The sequence below is a fragment of the Equus asinus genome, chromosome 24 (genome assembly GCF_041296235.1).
Source record: "Equus asinus isolate D_3611 breed Donkey chromosome 24, EquAss-T2T_v2, whole genome shotgun sequence".
Lineage (NCBI taxonomy): Eukaryota > Metazoa > Chordata > Mammalia > Perissodactyla > Equidae > Equus > Equus asinus.
Genome location: NC_091813.1, coordinates 42,684,953 through 42,700,737, shown reverse-complemented (window position 1 = coordinate 42,700,737; position 15,785 = coordinate 42,684,953). Strand labels below are relative to the sequence as shown.

Here is a 15,785-nt window from a genome sequence, read left to right as displayed (position 1 = left end):
TAGAGCACACACTGCTGAAGTTATGAAATAACTGAGGAAAGCCTTCTTTTTTAAACTGTCCTCTGGTGCTTCTAAACACAATGAATAAATTTTACGGTAGGCTTGCACAGCCAACGCACATTTGGCCTTGGTATATAGATAATCAGATGTTTGAGGAAAGGGAGGGAGATTAAAAGTAGTTAATGAATGAAAGTGCATAGTAGAAGCTATTGTGAAAATTCCATTAGTTCACTTCCCTGCTTTGACTGGAACAGGGTGTAACATACAATGTGCGGAATCCCTGAGGTCTGCTTACTGGGGCCCTATAACCAGAGAAGAGTCTCAGTGTCCTTCAGACTCTGTTCCAAAATCCTAAAGGTATTTCTTCTCCACATGAGAAGGTACAGGTGATTTCCTAATAGCAGTCACCATTCTCTTGTCATTTTTAGAAGCTCTCCTTCTGTACCATGCTGTCTTTTCAAGGTCCTCTGTGTTCCTGACAACCTGGTGTCAAAGAGCCAAAGAGGCCAAAGAGAACATTCTGCTCCCTGGTTTGAAGTGATTTTCTTGGTAACGCTAAGTGTGGGCCAACACGGAACACTGGTTTTCCCACTTGCTCCCTTGGCTCTGTGTGGTTTTGGGGTGCCAAGTTTTGTGACCTCATCACATTTTTTCACTCTGGCAAAGCTTTTGTTGTTGACTCTAACTTTGCTTTGTTTTACTGTGTCTTATCAAGGAACCTATCTTACCCCGTAGCCACCTTTGCCTTTCAGAGGTGCCGTGCTGTAGCCGCTCTGCCACTAAGAATTTCAGGGTTTGATTAGCTGAGACACAGAAACCATTTCCCACTTAAATTCCCAGACAGTGATTTGGGAAAATGAGGCCTACTAGGCTTAGGGTACAGATGGAGGAGAAAGAAAAACAAATTATGTATCATTTTATACTAGTTGAGTATTATTATGCGAAAATGGCAAATGTTTCACTTCCCTATTTCCAGATTCATATCATCAGTACAGCTTAAGTAGAGATACAGGAATAAGACAAATTATATAAATATTCTTTGAAAAATTTTTATTTCAAATTCTACACACACTCAAAAAAGTCTGGGGCAAATATTTATTTGCTTGCTTTTTACATGATACTAGCTCCCTCAACTAAGATGGTTTTTCTCTTGTTATAAAGTAATGCAATTCTCTCTCATGAATTTCTTCGTTTTTCAGGGATTCAGACTCAAAATTTATAATACTAGTGGGCCTGGCACAGAAAACTTTTATGTAAAGTTTATCAGATTGAGTATCTGGGAGAGGATCCCAGGAAGGAGAGAAAACGATTAATGAAAAGTAACAGGCAGGTTAAATTCCCACCAGGCAACAGTCCAGGGGTTCTGCAAAGATTCTGCCTCTTATATTCTTCCCTCATGTACTTCACGTGTAGAAAAATCTCCTTTCTTAGTATACAAAGGGAATTTACTAAATAATAATTCAGCTTCCTACTTATACTTACCAACTATATATAAGTATCAACTTAGAACACCTGATCAACATGAGATGACAATGGTGTTCTGGCAAAGACAAAGAAATCCAATGATGAAGCTTTACAGTGGGCAAATGTTTGATTTTCATTAGGTTTTTTCAAATTTTGAATACAGATTCCCATTAGTGTCTCTTTGTGTTCAAGAGGCCCAAATAGAGAGCACGTGTCAATAAAGTCAAGAGGGTAAGGAATCCCTAAGGAACAGAGAATCTGCGGGAGGCCATGGGCCTCCTCTCTTTGGCATCCTCACCAAAGTAGCTATAAGTTTTTCACGTTGGATATTACTTGTGTATCTTGAAACTTTGTCACTAAAACCACGCTCCACTACCTACCAAGTTTCAAGTCCAGTATGGTCTGCTAGGTTACAACAGATGTTTCTGTGACATCAACGAGCTCATTTGTGATCGGTAAATAGAACAGACGCGGTGTAACACGGAGCTGTTTCAGTTCCTTGGCATGGGGCTCTGGAACAGCAGAACTAAAATTTTCATCTTTAGCAGGAAACGAAAACGTTCCCATCATCACAGCTTTATTTTTAGAGAAATAAAAGGAGCGCCCGCACCTGGGGCTCCTCCCCAGTGAGGCATACCCCGGTCTCCATGACTCTGGGCCCCGGCAGGCCGCACTGCCTCCTGTGCTCAGAGCTCCGCTTTCGGCTGCTTTGCCCAGTACTCAGAGGCCAATATTCCCATTTTGTTGTTTTTGTGTGTTTTCAACATCCCCTGAGGCAGCCTCCACCGCATGTTGACTTGCCTATCTGCCTGGCTGTCCAGGTTACCTTTGGAGGTACCAGTTACTGCTTTCGTTACTGCTTTGGTTAAAAAGATGTACACCTTTTGAGAGTTTTATCCTTAGCTTATTTTTACTGTAAGCTCTGTTCGTTTTAATGAACATTTTTGCAGAATTCGTCATTTTCCAGGAACATGTATCTTGTGTTATAGTAGAAATCCTGTACTTTGCACTTTGTGGATGTTTAACGAATGCTGACAGATTATTTATAATTAATTAACTATATCACGAAAATCTTAAAAAATGATTCCAAGGAATGATTGTGTTGACAATGAAACAAATTACAAGAATTTAGCAAGATCATTTGACTTCTCCAGAATATCAAATCTTTAAAAGTCATTTTAATTTGCATGACATATTTATCACTACTGTTTTAGAGAAACAGAGGCTAACTTTTCATTTTCAAAGACTGATGAACAATCATCCATTAGTTCTTGAAGTTGAATAACAGGAAACTGTACTTGTTTTTCAAACCATCTGGCAATTGTAAGAAGCTCCTGGTCACAAAATGCACGTCCAATAAACTGTAGTCCTATTGGCAACCCTTGGTTAGAGAGGGCCATAGGGACACTCACGGCTGGCAATCCTGAGGAAAAGAGAGAAGCCCATTAGGTGATTAGTTCTCCATCCTAAGAAGCAAAGACATCTTCCAGTTTCCAGTGCTGGTAGGTACAAGACTGGATAAGGTTTAAAAAATAACAAAAATTACACGATATATATGCTTTTGTACTTCCCTTTGTCCACTTAATATATCTTGTAAATCACTGTATATCAGTTCATAGAGACCTTTTACATTCCTTCTTTATAGCTGCATAGTATTCCTTTATGTGATTTTTACCATAATTTATTCAATCCTTCTTCTATGATTGGGTATTTAGATTGTTTTCAGTATTTAGCTATTTCACACCATGCTCCAACGAATTATCTTGTGTACACGTTTTTTGGTATTTTTGAAAGTTTTTCAGATGAAGAGGGATTACTCATCAAAGGATAAATGCATATGTAACTAGATGTTGCCAAACTCCCCTCTGAAAAAGTTGTACCATTTTGAACTCCTAACAGCAAAATGAATGCTTTTTTCTTACAGCCTTGCCAATAGGGTGTTATTGTTGAGCTTTGGAATTTTTGCCAATTTGTTAGTTGAGAAATAGTAGCTCGGGGTAGTTTTAATTCCAGGTTTGGGGCAGAGAAAGTATAGATCCTGGGGTATCTTGTTACGCTATAAAATAGGAAAGTTTTCAAAAATTAGTGGGGACAGGTCTAAAGGATATGTGCAACTTGAGGGGCTCCTATTGGCTAAATTTGGGACAATCTGAACATCAAAAATAATAATGACAGTAATTGCTTATAATATATTGAATTTTTTTCTAAAAAAGGAAAGCTGTTCTTTAGAAAAGACTGCTAGCTAATATATGTAGATGAAATGATAGAAAAGTCAGCACTTGTAATTCGCTAGGTAATGATTAATTCAGGCAAGGATCATTAACGGATGCTAAAACTGGGTTCAAGATTATGGGAGACAGGATATTCACATGGTCTCAAAGCATCACCTCACCAATAGCTTACAATCGATAAAAGGAAAAATGTACCTTTATATGGAAAACATCTGGCAGTTACTTCCTTAACCAAGGGATCAACTTAGTCTCTAAAAGTGGGACAAACTGACATTAACTGTTTCCTGATGTGAAGAGTACGTTGTACTTCTGCCAAAAATGTTTAACTCAACCCAATCATGAGGAAGCAAGCTGACAAACCCAGATTATGGATGGGACATCCTCTAGGACAAGTGGACTAGACTCTTCAAATAAGTCAATGCCATTTAAAACAAAAATTTTAACAGGTGGGAGATTTCTTGTCAGAAACTATGCAGGCCAGGAGAAAGTGGCTTGAGATTTTTCACATGCTAAAGAAGAGAACCTAGAATCCTGTATCCAGCAAAAATAACCTTTAAAATGAGAGGAAAATTAAGACATTCTCAGAAAGAAAGCTAAGAGAATTGGTTGCCAGCAGATTACCCTAAAAGAATAGCTAAAGGAATTTCTCTAAACAGAAAGGATATAAGACAAAGAATCTTGACGCATCAGGAGAAATGAACATAAGCAAATACAATAGACTTTCCTTCTCCTCTTGAGTTTTCTACATTATGTTTGATGATTGAAACAAACATTATAACACAGTCTGATGTGGTTCTAAAAAAAAAGAGAACTGGGGGATTGTTCTAGATTTTAAAGAGACATCATAAACAAATGTAATATATCAGGGGAAAAAACAACTTAAAAAGACATTTTTGGCTGGGAAAATTTAATATGGACTATATTTGGAATATTATTGTATTTATGTTGTTTTCTTAGGTGTGATAATGGAACTGTGGTCATGTCGGAAACTGTCTTTACTCTGAGAAGATTCATGCTAAAGTATTTAAGGGTGATGTGTCATGAAGCTGAAACTTCCAAATTATTCATCTAAAAACAAAGACAGAGAGAGTGTGTGTGTGTGTACAGGGAGAGAAAGAGAGGAAGGAGAGAGCAAAGGAGGCAAAATATTAACAAGGATAAATCCAGGTAAAGAGCGTATGGGTATCCATTAACTACTTTTTCAAGTTTTCCACAGGTTTGAAAATTCTCAAAATAAAAGTTACAAAATGTGCTATTAAGCGGATTGATCCTGAACAGGGGTTTGTGTGTGGCGTGCCTGTGCATAGGTACATGCACACATGCATCGCCGCACACACACATTCCTAGGCATTCCAGAAGGACAAGCTCTTGCTTTTGGGGAACTACGTAGCTAGAACCTAAGCTGAAGACCAGGTGCCTGCCTAAAAATTTGAAGAAAACCAGACCGTTCCTCAGGGGTCCTCACCCGCCATATTTGCAGCCTGTGTAAAAATGTCATCCTGGGCACTTCGTGTCCTGTTGTCTTCCTTGATGAACTCCGTGTATGGTACTGCCTCACTCAGCGTGGTGGGAGTTAGCAAGACATCCACTCCAGAGTTAAACACAGTCACAAAATCATTAGCAATCAGCCGTCTCACTTTCTGTGCTTTGACAAAGTAATTCTCATAGTTTCTGTGGAAAAAAATAGATGATGCTTTAAGGGCTTTTTGTCATTTCTTTGAATCAATTCTCATACATAAGGACTGTTAAAGAATCACTGGATTCTTGGCCTTTATGAGCAGGTATCACTAAGATTCCTAACAACACAGAAAAATGAATTTTGTTCCACCGTGCTGTTACTCTAAAGGTTTGTATATCTGGAATTTAATCAATCAGAATTCACTACTATTCTGCACATACAATTCCGCACACAGAATCACAAAATACTGACAATTCCAAGGACATCATTAAACCAGAGCATTCATTTTCAGGTGAGAAAAATCAAGTGCATAGCAATTAAATGACTTTCCAGTGGTTACAAAGATTGGCCGTGGAAGAGGAAGGACTGGAACTTAGGGCACTGGAGGCTCATTCTGATCCTTTTTCTATTACGGTCTTATTTCAGCTGTAGTATAATTATAACTAATTATTATAAGGACCCTGAAGTTTTGCATCATTCTGACATGCCATCAGAATTAGATACTAGGAACCAGGCTCTGGAAACAGAAACTGGGGAAAGTATGCAGTGTTTGCAATTTTGTATTTTATGCATTGGTATAGCCCAGGAATGGAAATGTGAAATTTAAGAAATATGCTTACTTTAGTGAAAAGAATAAGGAATTAGCCAGACATAGGGGTGACCATAATAAGTCAACGATACAAAGAAAGGGAAAAAGAAAACACTCCTTAGATCCTCCCGAAGCTGTTAACAAAGGCAGGCAAAAGTGCTAACAGTTCTAAACTGTACTTTCCTCACCTGTAAAAAGGATATAACAACTCCAGTCTTACTGAGGACCAAATACAATGACATAAAAATGTGAATTTTTTTTTTTTTTTTGGTGAGGATGATTGGTCCTGAACCAACATCTGTTACTAATCTTCCTCATTTTTCTCTTTTTTTCCCTCCTCAAAGCCCCAGTACATAGTTGTATACCTAGTTGTAAGTCCTTCCGGTTCTCCTATGTGGAATGCTGCCACAGCATGGATTGATGAGTAGTGTGTAGGTCCACCCCCAGGATCCGAACCAGCAAACCCCAGGCCGCTGAAGCAGAGCACGTGGACTTAACCACTACACCACCGAACTGGCCCCTGTGAAATCTTTTTTACCCTAAGATTGCTAGAGAAATATCAGATGTCCTTACTATCATTTGACCACAGGATCCATAGAGATAAAATGCAGGCATCACCCATAAATTACACAACAGCAACAGTGGACAACTTAAATCATGTATTAACAGCGTTCCCCAAAACCAAAATTTTATAAAAGAACAAATACTTCTGTTTTCTGTTAAATTTCTTCTTACTTTAAATATGGTTCAAAAACAGAACTACAGCTTCCATTAAAGATGGAGTAATAAGGTTGGGATTGACCCTCCTATCTTAAACAACTAGAAAACTAGACAAAATGAAACCACCGTTTTCAGCCATTAGACAACAGGGATTGAGGGCAGGGAGTCCCGAGGGAAGGGAAACAAACAGGTAAACCCTTTGACTTCCTCAGCTTAATGCCTGGAGGCGGTTTCCAGGCCTCAGCCCAGAGCAGAGGAATCTAAACAGTTTGGGGGGTTCTCAGTAAGTTAAAGAAACAGAGAACGGAAGTTCAGGGGGGCAAAGAGAGCTAGAATTTGCAGAGCAGAGTACTGGTGGGAGAAAGCAGCACACAGAGAGAGCTCAGGAGATCTGCTGAGTGATTGCTCGAGTCCTTGCTGAGTACTGATCAGTGCGTGTAAGAGAAGAAACTCCCAGGTTGGGAAAAGAATCACCAAAAAGCAGTAGGTCGAACAATTTCTAGAGATCATACAGGGCTAGGAACAGTTTGTGCTCCTAACAGCTAAAGTGGAAAGACCTCATAATACATGGAGCATCTGGAAGAATGTTCTAGGGTGCCGCCTAGAGTAGAGTTAAGTTAGCCCAGACTAAAGGCCAGTTTGGACTCATGCTAACAAAGCTTAACAAGACTCTTTGAAAGGATCCAATAGATTCTAAGTAACTTAACTGCATCCCAGAATAAAGTCTAATACTGTTTAAAGAAACATAAGAAAAGTCCAGCAAATGACAATGTAAAATTCCCAGTGTCCAGGCATGCAAAAAAGCAAAAAATATAACCCATAACTAGGGGCAAAAAAGTGATCAATACAAACAGATCCAGAATGACAGAAATGTTAGAATTAGCCAGATAAGAACATTAGAACTGCTACTATAAATATGTTCCATATGTTCAAGAAGGTAGAAGAAAACATAAAATAATGAAGAAATTGAAGAGATAAGAAAATCTTGGAACTCCTAGAGATGAAAACATATGAAATAAATCATATGAAATAAAACATATGAAATAAAAATTACACTGGATGAGACTGACATCAGATTGACACAGCAGAAGAAAAGACCAACGACTCTGAAGACAGTAATGGAAACTATCCAAAAACAAGAAGAGAAAGAAAACAACAATAACAAAAGGTGCATCAGTGAGCTGTGGGACAATATCAAGCAGATTAACACACATGTAAATAGAGTGCCAGAAGGAAGGGGTAGGTCAGAAAAAATATTTGAAGACATAATGGCCAAAATTTTTCCAAATTTGATTAAAACTATAAACCCACAGATTTAAGAAGGTTAACAAATCCCCAAACAGAAGAAATATGCAGAAAACCACATCAAAGTCAAACTGCTGAAAACCAATGATAAAGAGAAAATCTTAAAATCAGCCAGAGGGAAAAAAAAGACATAATATATACAAAGGAACAAACATAAGAATGACAACAGACTTCCCAGAAACCATGCGAGTCAAGAGACAATGGAACAAGACCTTTAATGTACTGAAAGAAAAACTATTAACTTAGAATTTTATTCTGCGCAACAAAGGAAACCATCAACAAAACGAAAAAACAACCTAACAATTGGGAGAAGATATTTGCAAACCATGCATCAGATAAGGGGTTAATATCCAAAATATACAAAGAACTCATACAGCTCAACAACAAAAATACCAACAATCCAATTAACAAATGGGCAAAGGATCTGAACAGAGATTTCTCCAGAGAAGATATACGGATGGCCAACAGGCATATGAAAAGATGCTCAACATCATTAGCTATTAGGGAAATGCAAATCAAAACTACAGTGAGGTATCACCTCACTCCAGTCAGAATGGCTATAATTAACAAGACAGGAAACAACAAGTGTTGGAGAGGATGTGGAGAGAAGGGAACCCTCGTACACTGCTGGTGGGAGTGCAAACTGGTGCAGCCACTATGGAAAGCAGTATGGAGTATCCTCAGAAAATTAAGAATACATCTATCATATGATCCAGCTATTCCACTGCTGGGTATTTATCCAAAGAACTTGAAAACGCAAAGGCATAAAGATACACGCACCCCTGTGTTCATTGCAGCATTATACACAATAGCCAAGACTTGGAAGCAACCTAGGTGCCTATCAAGGGACGAATGGCTAAAGAAAATGTGGTATTTATACACAGTGGAATACTACTCAGCCATAAGAAATGATGAAATCTGGCCATTTGTGACAACACGGATGGACCTTGAGGGTATTATGCTGAGTGAAATAAGTCAGAGGGAGAAAGTCAAATACCGTATGATCTCACTCATGAGTAGAAGATAAAAACAACGACAAACAAACACGTAGCATTGGAGATTGGATTGGTGGTTACCATAGGGGAAGGGGGCAGGGCTCACATGTGAGGGGATGGACTATAATTAGTTTTTGGGTGGTGAACATGGTGTAATCTACACAGAATTCAAAATATATTATGATGTACATCTGAAAGCTATATAATGTTATAAGCCAATGCTACTGCAATTAAAAAATAACAATAATAAATTAATTTAAAAAATAAAAATGCATCGATTAGTTTCCCAAAAAACCCCTGAATTTTATACCTACAGAAAGTATCTTTCAAATTAAAGGTAAAATAAAGACTTTTACATATAAAGAAAAGCTGAAACAATTCACTGCCAGCAGGAAGGCACTAGAAGATATACTAAAGAAAGTTCTCCAGGCAGAAAGGCAATTACATAGATGGATATCTGTATCTACACAAAAGAATGAAAAGCACCAAAAATAGTAAATATTTAGGCAAATATAAATGACTCTTTTTCTCATTTTAAATCACTTTAAGAGAAAAATGATTACTTAAAGAATAAATAAAAGAAGGCAGGAAAAGAGGTTAAGAAAAAGAAAGAACAGATGGGAACAAATAGAAGACAGAGGAAAAGGTAGATTTAAATGTGGTTCAAATGTAAATAATTATGCCAATTGAAAATAAAGACAAATTCTGGATTCCTAATTTGATAAATATGTGTTTTTTGAGCAAAAGGTAGTAGAAGAATGACAAATCTTAAGTCTTTTTATAGTTCCTGGCACATAAATTGACTTTTTAAGATAAAAGTGAATACTCCCAAATTCCATTTTTCCTATTATTCATGTCCATTCTCCCCTCACAAAACAAGCAAGCCAGCAAACAAAAACCCCCCAAAACAAAAAGGTTGACCCAAGTTGGACACACCCAGAAGACAGGGATACCAGCAGTCATCCTCACTTCCTTTTCTCAATACTCCCAGCTGGTGATCACGGAACATGCTTTTTAGACGCCTTTCCCTCAATTTCTTTCTGTGCTGTTACAATGAACTATGTAATACATCAACTTGTGTGTTCCAATCAGAAATATTTGGCAAATGTAACATCTTTAATTTAATAAAAGTCTTTACTTAGAAAACGTCTTAGCAATATTTAATTTTCTTTTCCTATTCTAAGTTTTAACAAGCATCTGGTCAATATGGAAAAGAATCTTTTAATATGGAATGTAATCAAATAATATTTTTGGGTTTTTTGTTTGTTTTACAGCTTTATTGAGATATAACTGACATATACCACTGTGTAAGTTTAAGGTGTACAATGTGATGATTTGATATACATATATATCATGATATTTTTACTACAATAAAGTTGTTAACACATCCATCACCTCACGCAATCATAATTTTGTGTATGGTGAGAACATTTAAGATCTCTCTCAGCAAATTTCAAATATACAATACAGTATTGTTAACTGCAGTCACCACGCTATACATTAGATCCCCAGAACTTACTCATCTTATAACTGGAAGTTTGTACCCTTTGACCAACAAGTCCCCATTTTCCCAGTCCCCAGCCACAGGAAACCACCATTGTACTCTCTATTCCTGAGTTTGACGTTTTTTTTTTAGATTCTACATATAAATGAGGTCATACAGTATTTGTCTTTCTCTTATTTATTTCACTTAGGATAATGCTCTCAATGTCCATCCGTATTATCACAAATGGCAAGATTCCCTTCTTCTTTATGGCTGAATAATATTCCCTCATGCGCGTGCACGCACACACATACACACACACATGCCATATTTTTTTTATCCATTCATCCATCAATGGACACTTAGGTTGTTTCCATGTCTTGGCTATTGTGAATAATGCTGCAAGATAGTGATTTCATTTCCTTTATATTTACACAGTCATGCACTGCATAATGATGTTTTGGTCAAGGTTGGACCGCATATATGACAGTGGTGCCACAAGATGAGTACCATACAGCCTCGGTGTGTAGATATAGTTATATCATCTAGGTTTACGTAAGTACACTCTATGATGTTCGCACAATGAAATCGCCTAATGACGCACTTCTCAGAACGTATCCCCATTGTTAAGTGATGCATGACTGTACCCAGAAGTGGGATTGCTGGATCGTATGGTAGTTCCATTTTTAATTTTATGAAGAATCTCCATAGCGTTTTTCATAGTGGCTGTTCAAATAATATTTTTGGAAAAAGTAATCCTAACTATTGGCTCTGAGGGGATGCATAAATGAATAAAATACTTTCTCTCCTTGAGGAAATGAAGCTATTCATTAAAAGTACTCTTGCTTTCTCACATTTCTTGTGTCCTCTTAGACTTGGAGGTATGGAAGATGAATCCTAGTCGTAAGATGGTGAATAAACTTATACTGAAGACAATCTAAGTCGGTGTCCCTCATAATTTAGAATTCTTTCTCGGAGCAAAGAGATACATAACACAAGGGAAAACTAAGCTGATTCACTAAATTTTTCAAGAGACACCAATGTAACTTCCTGCTTAAGGCTATAACAGCAATAAGCCAACATGGCAATGATAGTCAGGGGATACTTAATGAGGCTAAAATCCTTCAGGGCTTCCTACTTAGTTTGCACTAATCATTTAACTAGAGTGTCAATGTTTTTTTTGTTTTTGAATAACCAGGAATGGAAAGTATCATAAACAGGCCCTTAATTATTATTTCTAATTCAAATCATAAGCATTTTGCTTCTTCGGCAAGTATCTCAACTCATAAGACCTGATAGACATGCTACTAATAGTAAAGACTCTTGAGTTTTCAAGAATGGGAAAAATTCCTAAACTAGTTATCTTACTCTTTTAGTAAGAAAAAGTTTCCTGAGAGAATTCTTCCTCTCACCACATCATTAAACCCTTCTCGCCTGGTTGCAGCATACATGGCTTCAGTAGACACATCAATGTCACATCTGTGACCTGAAAACAAAAGAGAGAGAAACATGACTTGAAACACAAGTAAAGTTTTGGCTGAAAAGCAAGCCTAGATTCACATTTGAACCAACACTAAAATCTCGGGAGATCGCCCTTAGTGCTTCCTCTTCTTTAGCTGCCTTGTGACTGACCCGTCAGGAATTGAGGAGAGAGAGGAAAATAGGCAAGAGGGAAACTTCATTTATTTGCTCATTCATTCATTCATTCAAATTCTGACTGTGCTCCTACCACATGTACTACATTAGATGGACCGAGAATAAAAAGATAAGATATTGTCCCTTTAAGATAGTCACAGTCCAGAGAGGTGAACGGAACATAGAGATATTCAGGATGAACAGTGTAAGCATAATGCTAAAATGACAAAGGTAAAATGATACACTGAGTTACTTCTCTGAATCGTTAACATTATCTCGGGTAATAATGTTTTTTGCCACTAATAGAACTTTTCAAATGTTGAGACAATTACCTTAAAAGACCAAAACCCAGCCATCTTACCGTATTCTAGCCCGTCAAATCTTGCCATATTTGATGCCACTTCTGATGTGCACAAGACATGGTAGCAGACAATTGAATAGCTGGTGTGGGGCAGGGACACTTCAATTACTTTGGCCCCCTCAGACTCAAAGAGGTTGGCAGCTTTGGACCAAAGAGATCGTACTTCACTTGATAATTCTGGTGTAAGATATTCCTTATTGGAAAAAGTCAAGATACAGAAATTAGAACATCTGTATAGACAGTTTTAAAGTTTGTACTCCGGGACCTTTGGCAATACATTAAAAAATTTGCTGGGGGCTGGCCCCGTGGCCAAGTGGTTAAGTTCGTGCGCTCCGCTGCAGGTGGCCCAGTGTTTCGTTGGTTCGAATCCTGGGCGCAGACATGGCACTGCTCATCAAACCACGCTGAGGCAGCGTCCCACATGCCACAACTGGAAGGACCCACAACGAAGAATATACAACTATGTACCGGGGGGCTTTGGGGAGAAAAAGGAAAAAAATAAAATCTTTAAAAAAAAAAAATTTTGCTGAAATTGCTGTAGGTAGCTAGAAAGACTGAGCTACTTTAGGAGCGTTTATGGCACAAGAAGCAGAGTACTAGATATGATGAGCTGGAAATAACAATATGAAAGATGGGAGATCTGGTTGGAGAACTGTATCTGTTACATGTTCAGGATATGCCAGGGACTCTGCTAGATGCTTTTCAAAGGTTCTCTCGTATAATGCTTTTAACAATCCTATGATGTAGGTATTATCATCCTGCATTTTATTAATGAAAAACATCACGACAAGAGAAGTTAAGTAACTTCCCTAATATTACATAGCAGGCAAGTAGAAGATCTAGGATTCTAAAGTCGGTCTGTTTCTAAAACTTGTAAACTTCTAAAACCTTAAAAGAAGGCACAGCTATTACCTTAATGGAAGATTTTTAAGACAGTAGTAGTTCTCTACAGCAGTGGTCTCAACTGGGGACAATTTTATCCTTTCTCTCAATCAGAGGACATTTGGAATGTCTGCAAACATTTTTGGTTTAAGGCTGTAGTGATGGCAGGGGTGCTACCTCTAGAGGCCAGTGATGCTGCTAAACATCTTACAATGCATGGGACAATCTCCTACAACAAAAAATTATCCAAAAAAATTACTGCTAAGCTTAAAATTTAAAAAAATTTTTAAAGTTCAGCAATATAACATATTTACTTTCTGTACGAATTGTTCAATTGCTACTGGAATAAATGAAGCAGTAATACTAACAATGATAGTAAAGATGATAACATTTATTGAGCCTTTACCACGCAAAGTATGGCTCTGGGCTACATCCTTTACATCAGGGACTAGCAAACTATGACCCATCAGCCAGATGTGACTTGAAAATAAAGTTTTATTAGCACACAGACGCACTCTTGTTTACATACAGTCTATAGCTGCTTTCACACTACAGTGGCAAAGTTAAGTACAGTCATGTGTTGCTTAATGACAGGGATACATTCTGAGAAATGCATCATTAGGCGATTTTGTTGTTGTGCAAACATCCTAGTGTGTACTTACAAAAACCTAGAAGGTATAGCCTACTACACATCTAGGCTGTGGGGTCCAAATCTCATGGGACCACCATTATATACGCATTGACTGAAATGTCCTCACGTGGCACATGACTGTAGTTATGATAAAGACCACAAAGCCTAGAATATTTACTAACTAGTGCTTTACAGAAAAAGTTTACAGACCCCTGCTTAACATGATTATCTAATTTAAACCTCACCACTCTCTGAGATCAATACTGTTATTATTCCCATTTACTGATGAGGAAATTGAGCTTAGAGAGATGAAGTCACATGCTCAGGTCACATAGCTAATAAAAGTGGCAGAGCAGGGATTCAAACCCAGCCAGTTTGCTTTGCAAGTCTACACTCTGTATTTGACTTGACGGTATTTCTGTAAAGTAATGAAAGGAAAGAGTTACCTTTGGAATTCCTATACATAGTTTGCTCACATCTGTCAAACTGGGAAGCACAAATGGTTTAACAGGGTCTTGTATTGTGGTAGAATCTTTGGGGTCATGCCCAGCCAGTACACCTGTAAGGAAAAATACGAGTGACATACTGTTTTACAGAGAAATTATAAAGTTTTGAAACGATATGGAATCATATAAATACCCAAGACAATTGCTGCGTCATCCACACATCTGGTTAAGATTCCTGGCACATCCATGGAATTCACCAGGGGAATGAGACCATGACGAGAAACTAAGCCATAGCTTGGTTTTAGACCAACAAGCCCACAGTGGGCAGCCGGATTTCTGGTCGATCCTCCCGTATCCGATCCTAAAGCCCTGGAATTTAAATGGAATTCTCTTTAGAAGAATGACATGTCTCTAATTATATCTGGACTCTATCTTTTTTTTTAAAGATTTTATTTTTTCCTTTTTCTCCCCAAAGCCCCCCCGGTACATAGTTGTATATTCTTTGTTGTGGGTCCTTCTAGTTGTGGCATGTGGGACGCTGCCTCAGCGTGGTTTGATGAGCAGTGCCATGTCTGCGCCCAGGATTCGAACCAATGAAACACTGGGCCGCCTGCAGCGGAGCGCGCGAACTTAACCACTCAGCCAAGGGGGCCAGCCCCTGGAATCTATCTTTTTAAATGTATATTTTTAAACTGTATTTTCCCCTGATTATACAAAAGTAAAACATGCTGATCTCAGAGAATTCTTAAAGTATAGAAAAGGGTAAAGTGGTAACAAAATATCTCACCACACAGAGGTAAACACTGTTAACATTTTGGTATATTAACGCTGTCTTTTTTTAAACACATTTTTTCTTTCACAGTTTGGGTCATTCTGAATCATAAGTTCCCATCTCTTTTTTTGCTTACCATGAGCCTTTTACTATCTTGTTAAAATTACTGAAAATTTAAAACATTTATAATATTCTATCATTAATTGGCAATTCCTAATATTTTAAGGTTCATTTTCCTATCAATATACATACAAATCTTATAGCTTTCTTTAATGATAATATTACAGCACGATTTTACAAACTAATCACATCCCTCCTAGAAATTCAGAAACAGCCCTTCTGCTATCCCACTTAGAATCACAGATGGAAATGTGCTTTAATTCAGTTAAACATTTATGTTGTTGACAATTAGGATAATAACTGCATAACAAATAACTTTGTAACAAACACTTTTAAATATAAATCTTTATCCACATGTCTGATTGTTTTCTAAGCTAGCTTCCAAGAGATAGAGTTAATGGGCCGAAGGCTCTGCCGTATTATGAGTTCTTGATATACATTGTCAAATTCCTTGTCAGAAAGGCTATGCCAAC

The 15,785-nt window shown here is 37.7% G+C and overlaps 1 protein-coding gene across 3 annotated transcripts in view; it reads right to left on the bottom strand.

Moving 5' to 3' along the window:
• Window positions 1-2,344: 2,344 nt before the first annotated feature.
• Window positions 2,345-15,785, bottom strand: part of QRSL1 (glutaminyl-tRNA amidotransferase subunit QRSL1) — a 29,649-nt gene continuing 16,208 nt past the window's right edge. For all 3 annotated transcript variants that reach the window (XM_070496587.1, XM_014860823.3, XM_070496586.1), the window contains 6 exons: window positions 14,614-14,789; window positions 14,421-14,533; window positions 12,462-12,654; window positions 11,834-11,951; window positions 5,161-5,366; window positions 2,345-2,887 (listed from right to left, as the gene is read on the bottom strand). In XM_070496587.1, the coding sequence (XP_070352688.1) occupies window positions 2,667-2,887; window positions 5,161-5,366; window positions 11,834-11,951; window positions 12,462-12,654; window positions 14,421-14,533; window positions 14,614-14,789 (1,027 nt within the window). In that variant the 3' untranslated portion in view covers window positions 2,345-2,666. The remainder of the gene's footprint in view (window positions 2,888-5,160; window positions 5,367-11,833; window positions 11,952-12,461; window positions 12,655-14,420; window positions 14,534-14,613; window positions 14,790-15,785) is intronic.